Source organism: Rhincodon typus, chromosome 2 (genome assembly GCF_021869965.1).
Source record: "Rhincodon typus isolate 14 chromosome 2, sRhiTyp1.1, whole genome shotgun sequence".
NCBI lineage: Eukaryota > Metazoa > Chordata > Chondrichthyes > Orectolobiformes > Rhincodontidae > Rhincodon > Rhincodon typus.
Window position 1 is genome coordinate 34603798 of NC_063333.1, and position 8792 is coordinate 34612589.

The 8792-nt window shown below is 41.8% G+C and overlaps 1 protein-coding gene across 1 annotated transcript in view; it reads left to right on the forward strand.

Annotated features, from left to right (window-relative positions):
• Nucleotides 1-1987: 1987 nt before the first annotated feature.
• The window catches only part of mkxa (mohawk homeobox a), a 47429-nt gene continuing 40624 nt past the window's right edge, over nt 1988-8792 (forward strand). The window contains exons 1-3 of the mRNA XM_020512986.2: nt 1988-2097; nt 3647-3885; nt 6127-6286. Of these exons, the coding sequence (XP_020368575.1) occupies nt 3707-3885; nt 6127-6286 (339 nt within the window). The 5' untranslated portion in view covers nt 1988-2097; nt 3647-3706. The remainder of the gene's footprint in view (nt 2098-3646; nt 3886-6126; nt 6287-8792) is intronic.

Below are 8792 nucleotides of genomic sequence, written 5' to 3' on the forward strand. Positions count from 1 at the left end.
CCGGGAGCACAACGGGCGATGCTGTCAAATTTTTCCGACAATTGATAAGAGTCTGACATTCACTCCCACCCCCACAAAAAGTAACAGATAATGTTCTCAATATAGTGCGCGGTGATGGTTGATATCTCAAATGGTATTATAGTTTATTGGCCGTGACCATGGGGATGATTGAACTCATTCCAATAGCATTTTATTTTACCTTGCAGACCACCAGAAATATGGCAATCTTATTTTCCTGCTTCTTGAGGATGACCCTCATAAATCATTCCTGGTATCCCACAGCCGCCGCTGCATCTTTCTCCGTTTTTGGTTCACAGACTGAGCGAGCCGGAAAGTGCTGAATTTGTTCACACCCGCTGATCACATCAGTCCATTCCTAAGTGTGTGTTTAGTGAAAGCTGCAGTCTCAAGGTATCTTTTAGTCAGTGAGTAGTACGATGGTGTACAGTAAAGGAAAGGGGAAAGATGACAAATTTCTTTCCCTTTTTAAGAGTTGGTGGACCTGGTGTCAGTTTCCAATTTTTTTGATTTTATTTCTAGCATTTTCATCTTGAGTTCTGTTCTATTTCTGTTTGCAGTTAGTTCACTGTGTCACTGACAGACGGTAACATTAACCGCTGTGTTCACTCACTACACTGGCGCCTTGTGAGAATTTCAAACATTTATTCGATTCTTTTTGTTAACGAAGTGGACTCAGACAAATGTTACCTCGTGTGAAAAGGTCAATCTCACGTTAACACTTGCACTCAACACTTGCAGGTATTCAAGAACATACTGGCATTCCTATATTCTCGATAATAACGAATTGATTGTCAACTCAAAGGTGTTTTGTTTGGGGAATTGTAAAGATTTTACCAGACCCGAAAGTACATAAAGATGTAACCTTGGAGTCGTTTAACGACCACATCAAAAACAGATTTACTTAAATTTATAAGACAGCATTGATTCAATAGCTAGTTTTTCATGTTTATTTGTTGTCCAGTTGTATTAAAAAAAACAAGGCTGACCGAAGTTTATTCAGTGAAAAAATTAGATACTAGCTGGTTCTATGACTTAGTCAGAAAGGCATCCAGCGCTTATCGAAATATTCCGTTTCACAAGGATCTGGTAAATATCCTCTTTAACCAAAGAACTGGAATCAATTTCCCATTCAAAAAAAATCATCTTTTCTGACAAGATTGTAATTGTGTTAATGGATACGCAGGTAGGCTGCTAATCTTGCGCAGTTTCAAACAATTGCCAACGCTTTGAGTTTTATTTACAGTTCAGTTTCATAAGAGCGCAAAGTGTATCAACCTAAATAGAAGCCAATGGGCCAACATACCTGAGCACTCCCGGTGTAAGCAACGTGTGTCCACTTTAAATAAAATAAAACGAAATTTTACCATTCTTATTTAAGTGAAGTTGTATTCAATTAAAATTAGTTTTCCGAAAGGCATGATTTTAGGTATTTGGCGTGCGGTCCTTTCAGGAGGAGGAATGATGTGGGGAAATGTTCAAAACAAAAACTCTGAAATATAAACAAACGATGAATTTACAATTAAGCTCCCGATAGGAAACTCTCTACGTAATCTCTGCGATCACATTGTTGGAAAAATATCAAATGCAATCGATGTTCTCAATGTGATACCTGGATGATAAGAAATGTTTCGAAAACATTAATGGATAGATTTTCAGTACTGCATTTGTCTCGGGAAAATGAAACGAAAATGCACCAGGTCAGTCGATTTAGAACGGAAATGTTCGTGCTGGAAATGAAATAAGCGCGCTATATTTAGGAGCGAGAGAACAGGATCCTGTAAAACTAGCAGAGACAGCCTCCCGCTGCACCTTCCCGGAACCTGAGTAATGCAGTCAGTCTATGTTCAGAGACTAGGCAGAGCAGCTGGGAAACATGGGCAATGCTGTATATTCAGGTTCCGGGGTTAGGGCTGCCATCAGGGTAAATAGGAGAGAGGCGAGCGTGGTCCGTGCGGTTTCAGATCAACTGTTCCTGACAGCGATGTGAAATGGCAATGCAACTACAGACAGGAGCTGGATTACTGCTCGTTCTCATCACTTTACCACACTGACCGGCTCCTTGTAAACCCAAATCAGGTAATGACTTCTCTGCTTTGCAATCATGTTTGTTGGCGGTGACCTTATTCATCAAAACGTTCTAGGCACTTAAAAAGGAAACGTGTTCTGAACAGAATATGATTATATTAGCGACAAGAATGGCTCGGAGACTTTAGGATCTCCCTGAGGAACCTGTGAGATTTCACGGCCGAGTCTGTAGCCGGAGGTGGTAGTTCCAGAGCGGAATCAGGGAGAAGCTGGTTATTACAGTTGGCGGGGCCGGCCAGCTAAACAGCGGCTCCGCGCTTTCAAAGTTTATCAACAGATCAGCCCGACCCGTCAGAATGCAGCTAACGTGCTGCGGGCTCAGGAAGGGCACTGACTTTCCACAGTCCCTGAGTAATGAGAGACCCAAACCGAAACCCCCGCACCCCCGTCCCTTTCTCATCTGAGACACCAGATTGCAAAGACAAAGCGTGCGTGAGCTGATTGATGTAGCTAAGCGAGTCGGGGATAGAGTGCAGCCCCGAGACACAGGTAAGAGACAGACAGTGCGGTGATCAGAAGACAGGCACGTGTTCTGTCTTTTCTAACGGTGTCTAGGAACTATTCCCTAAGATATTCCCAGAGAAAAAGCGGGGGGGGGGCGCACGGGCTGGCTCTGCATGAATGGGAATTCAGTGGAAATATTGATGGATGATGTAGACATTCCCAAGCCCATAACTGTCGCTGCCTTTGTGAATTTGTGCGTGATATTACTCAACCTTGTTCAGATACTCGGGAATATCGACCAATCTATTGTGAATAGGAGCTCTGTCTGGGTGAGCACCGGCGCTGCCTTCTGACACACACTCACAGAAACATTCATCATTTAAAACGTTGCTGTTAGTGTGTCCGCAAGGCAGCAGAGGTCCTGAAACAGCGGCTTGCGCAGATGTCCTGGGAGTTTACTGTTCGCTGTAAACCCTTAAACTTGGTTTTGCAAGACAGATTTTGACTGTTTTGTAGAAATACTCCAGTAGAGCGGCTAGTTCAGGTCAGGATACAGCCCGTTAGCAAACGCGCGCCGGGTCTCTAATGCTGAGGAGTGGCCCATTAAAAATGACCCTGTTTCCTGTCCCACTGGTGTGCGCTCCCAGATCACATGCTGTAGGAATTTATTTGTGTTCAGGACGATCCTGAGGAGAAAGTTCTGATAAATTGGATTTATTTTGCAAACAGGGCTGAATTTTGTTTTTTTAAATAAATATATACCTTCTCAGCGGTGGCAATGGGAATCGAATAGTGAATGTAATGGGAGAAACCGTTTCATCTGCAGATTTCTCTCCTCAAACTTGCGAGTGGTGCGTACTTGAGAATTGTAAACAACACTAAAAAAAAGCGCTCATTTAACCGGGGAAAGTGAATAACACAACATTCACTGTGAATGGTTTGCATTCTGTCTATTTTGGCAGAGGGCCAGGACCTTCCTTTGTGGACGGCAGGGGTTTATTTTCTCTTCATTTACATGGCAATTAGGGTCGTTTGAGTTTTGGTTTTGAAGGAACCAACGATTTTTTTTTACTATATATATATCCCTTGGCTCCAGTACCCCAGGTTGAATCTTCAAATCCCGATTCGTGAGACAGACACTGGAACGCGCCGGAAGATGAATACAATCGTCTTCAATAAATTTACCAACCAAGTACTTTTCGAAGAAAAGGCAAATGAGGTGGAGAGGAAAAGCAGGACCTATATGGAAGTGATGGAAGAACAAGAGCAGGAGCTGATAATTCCGGACAGTCCGTCCAGCCGGAGTCAGAGGGGTCTGCGGCACAGGAGGTCTGGGTATGACTCCTTTTACTGTGGGTAACAAGCATGTGGTTAACTGGGCTCGGAAATGTAGCTGTAGGATAGGCGGTGAAGCAGAATTATATAGCACACACACACTTCCCGACGATACACAGCCATCGGTTATGTTGGGTTTGTGTTCTGTTCGTTAACAATCTGACTTTGCGTTAAGAAATCCTGAAAATAGATTTCATAAAGCGGGGCATCAAGCATTCACTCTACAGAATGCAGCGCAATCCATGTCCTTCAGACTATAAATAACAACACTTTGAAAAATTTCCTCTCTTCGCCTTATTTGATGGTTTTGTTGAAGTGACCTTTGATGGAAATGTGATGACCAGTTTCTGATGGTATCAGCACAGTCATTTGTAAATATGTGACGCCCACTTCCATTTTATCATTCCAAACCAGGCACCGTTCTTTGAATCCCATTCAAAACACGTTCAGGCTCCCCTTTCAAATCGGCAATAGTGAGACCCCTGATTGTGAACACATTATTGACTATACCAAAGCAGCTGGAGATCTGAAACAGAGAATGCTGGAGAAACTGGGCAGGTCCGGCAGCATCTGTGGAGAGAGAAACAGAGTTAATTGTTTGAGTCTGATTATGACTCTTTTTCAGACCTGACATTATTGATCAAATTTTGTTATGTCTCGCCTCATCAAACACTCAAAAGTGTCTAAATAACAATGGCATTCGACCCCAAGATTTCATAACTTGCAATCACCTTTTCACATCAGGGTTGGTCACGAATGTAAACATGTTTCTCTAGATGGTCAAATGTTGCAATAATTCAGACATAATCGTAGATCCTCTGTGTATACACGCGCATTCCAGTAGAACTAGCTTTATTGTCACAGAGTGGACATTTTGTAACTGATCTAAGCGTGTTTTCATATATTTCAATTTCAGCTACATATACAGTTTTAAAAAAACACACGTTTCAGTGACAATCAAGGATTTTAGAAAAATACACTCTAAGATGATTGCGTATTTTTATAGTACGATCTTCACTGAGGATGAATTCCAGCTCATACACAAGAACTAGTTATAACCTTGACTGTTAGCAAAGATCGAGATGACAAGTTGCTTTGGGGTCATACGCGAAAGTTTGGCAATACCGCGATGGTCTGGCAGTGTTCAAGGGGACGTGAGTCAGAAATATCATCCCAGTGAGAATTTAAGTGTCTCTGCTCACTGGAGAAAGGGCCTTCAAATTCACAGCGACATCTACAGCACTCAGTTGGAATGCACATATTCAGGCACCATCCACATCATGTGCCACCGGCTAGAGGCATGAGTTACAAGCCGGCCTGCTGATCACCACAGTGTTCACATGGATACACAGACAGGACATTCCATTGAGCCACACAAGCTCAGACTCACAACACACTTAACTCTCAGTCTTCATCACCTAGTTGATAGATATGGCTATCTGGTTATTCCCACACTACTTTATTTGGGAGCTTACTGTAAGTAAATTGGCTGCTACGTTTCCTACATTATCACAGAGTTTATACTTCAAAACTGCTGCATTGACTGGGACATACTTCGAAACGCCATGAGGTGGTGACGGGGCTAAATAAATGAAGTATTTTTCCTCTATGAATGGGCAGAAGCCAAATTTGGTTCTGAGACGGACAAGGACTGAAACAAAGACCTAAGGAGAGGGAAGCCTTCATTTATATAGAACCTCATCGTGTCTCCCGAGAAACTTCTCAAACACTGCAGCAAAAATACATTTGAAGCAGGTTATCTATATAAAGCACGACAAATAAGATAAACCCGGAATAACGATATGCACAGGTACAGAACGGTCCGGGCTTGCCGAGAACGTCACCTCTCACATATGCAAATATTTCCACGGGTGTCTCACATTCATTACTAAAGCGAATTTTATTTCTACTCAAAAATTAAATCACCAGAAACATGAACGTGTTTATTTAAAACTGGAATCAGAAACAGGGTTCGAATGAGTTTTTTTTAAATGAATGTTACGGTTGCTATAATTAGGGTGTCATGAGTCTTGCTTTCTGCACATGTCTGTTATCATCCAAAACACGATACACTCTCAGAGTGTCAATTGCCCACACTTTTACACCACAGGGACCTTTCACTGTACAAGAAGAAATATCCCTTTGAACGCGATTACATTTTCTGAGAAGTCGGCTATCTATGAAAAGCTTTGTGTTTTTCTTTGCTTTGTGCTTGGTTATTGACCACCTGAATGTTTCCAGCTCTCGGCAGGGCGCAGGGAAAGTGAGACACAAACGGCAGGCTCTTCAGGATATGGCTCGTCCTTTGAAACAATGGCTTTACAAGCACCGAGACAACCCGTACCCAACTAAAACCGAGAAAATCCTGTTGGCCCTCGGTTCCCAGATGACTCTGGTACAAGTAAGGCCATTTTCCTACCTGATAAAATCGGTATTATTTTTCTACATCCATCTCTACTCAGTACTTGTGCGAGCTAACATTATTCATAAGCGCCTCAACCAAAAAAAACATACGCAAATTGACCGTCCCAACCATAAACTCCAGGAAAAATCTGACTTCAACATTCCGTTTATTAGACGGCGATTGATTTTTTTTTTACTGAATGCTAACAAAGTAGTGGCAGATGTAGTTTAATAGTAAATTTTAAAGTCGGGAAATGTGCTTGCAAATGGAGAGGCCTAGCTAAGGACAATTCTGACACTTGGTGTCCGGGATCAAATGTGGACTGAACTGAACTGACTGGTCTCAGTCGAGGGGGTCTCCTCTCCCCAGAGAGGTGAGGGGGCTGGGGGTGGGGGCGTAGATCACAACAGTCGGTCCATACAGCAACCTCACGGACTGTTGCTTTTCCTTGCATTTAAAGTGCAGGTTTTAAACAATTTGAATTAAGGCGAGGCTGTTATAAGCGTATACATTGGTGAAATCACAATTCTAATTAAAATCTGAAAGTTTCGCGTGTTGGACTCGTGCAAGATCCCTCCGGTCGCACGTAAGGTGGAAATCGGTTTAATGGCGTTCATTCCTCGCTCTCATGAGTTTGGAAACCAAATACATTTCAGCTTACACATCAGTGACAGTGGGCAATTTGTGTGTGTGTGTGTGTGTGTGTGTTTTAAGGCATTGCTAAAAGGCTGAAAGAAGAATTAGAATTCAGAAATGCGATACTGACCCAGATGCGTAATCATTCAACAGATTTCATCGAGATATCTTTTGCGCTATACGGTTTAATTTGGATCAACTTTATTCTAAAATTGTATGGTGACGTATCAAAACTATCATTGTATATATAATTCTCTGAAACGTCTGTATAATTGTGACAATGCTCAGTTTGAGACAGTTTTGCGCCGCCCACATACACATTGTCGCATTCTACAATAACAATGTTTGCACTTTGTTACCATTACTTACAACACAGGACCCACACTATTCCTACAAAATGTTATTCTTCCAAAAATAGGAGCAAGAGGCCCAACGAGGGAAATGAAAGAATGAACTTGTGCCCATTCACTTTCATTAAATGAAACAGCTTGTAGTGATTTGTTCAATAGTTTCACTATTATTTTCCCCATTGCTTTTATCTTCTTCCTATTTCTCGTTGTGTTAATGCATTATTTTCACTGCTATGTTAACGAGGTAATAAACCACTCTGCGTTTGACGTACTAAGTTGAATATTTCTGGACCAATTGACCCTTCTTGGTTTTGAATAGTTTCTTTTCATATAGCCTTCTGACAGACCAGTTCAGAATTGTCAAACATGCTGTAGGCCATGATCGGTAAGAATGTACAGGTTCGGATAAATGTGTAATGTACCGTGGTAACTTTCTCTCTTTACAATTCAGCTGGTGACTGAGATTGAGAAAATAATGTGTGCATGGCAGAAAAAGAAAACACTGGGACAATCATTGTTGGGTTGTAGAGAAATATATTACGATATGTCACATTACCTTGCCATTATTTGTAAAGGATTTACTGACATCCAGAACACCGTGAGTGCATGTCAGTTTGTGATGTTTATTGTACTTTAATGACTTTAATGTTTAATGACTTAAACACAGCTGGATAGTTCGAGGATATTATGTGAATTACATTCTACTTTTACTTTTTATACATAATTGAACACATTGTTCTATATTTAATCAGTTCGTTTTTCAGACTCAGTCTTGAGGAATGACAGTTGCAGAGTCAACTGTGGGCTGTTACTTACCGTCACACTAGTATTAGAATGCATCTGTATCTCAGTAATGCCGCCAGGTTCCTTACACACATTTAGATGATAGGGCTATTCATTGGGTCAATGTCACTTCGTTTTTTATCCCCCTAGTTCGTTAGTGTTGCTCACTTGTATCCACTGGTCATTTCAGTGAGTTCAAGGAGATGTGGCTCCTTGGGAATAATATCCTGCTTTTCAAGGTTAGTGCAGCATCTTTCTGTGAGCTGACTCGTTGGATCAAACGCTGTCAAATGCAACGTATTTCCAAAGAAATTCCGCCTGTTGACATTAAGTAAATTAATTAGGCACAAGTGTTAGGATGACGCATAGAACACTTCCCAATCGCTTGGATTCTGCTGAAGTGCCCTAGTGAATGTTTCTTTGTCCTCAGTGAGAAAATCCCCATAGTCTGTATCTTTGCCCGTTATTGGACAACGGAGGGACAGCCGGCAGCTTCCCAAAGGAGCAACTCGTCCTTGTCGTTGCCTGCACATGCCGCTGAGAAATAAAGACCAAATTTTATTTGAAAGCAGATAAATTATCCAAAATGCTGCTGGAAACCAGAACTGACGGACATAGAAATTTTGAAGGATGTGAAGACCAGTCATGTTGGCTATCCCCGTTTATTGATGATAACAAGGTGTACATCTGGATGAACACAGCAGGCCAAGCAGCATCAGAGGAGCAGGAAAGCT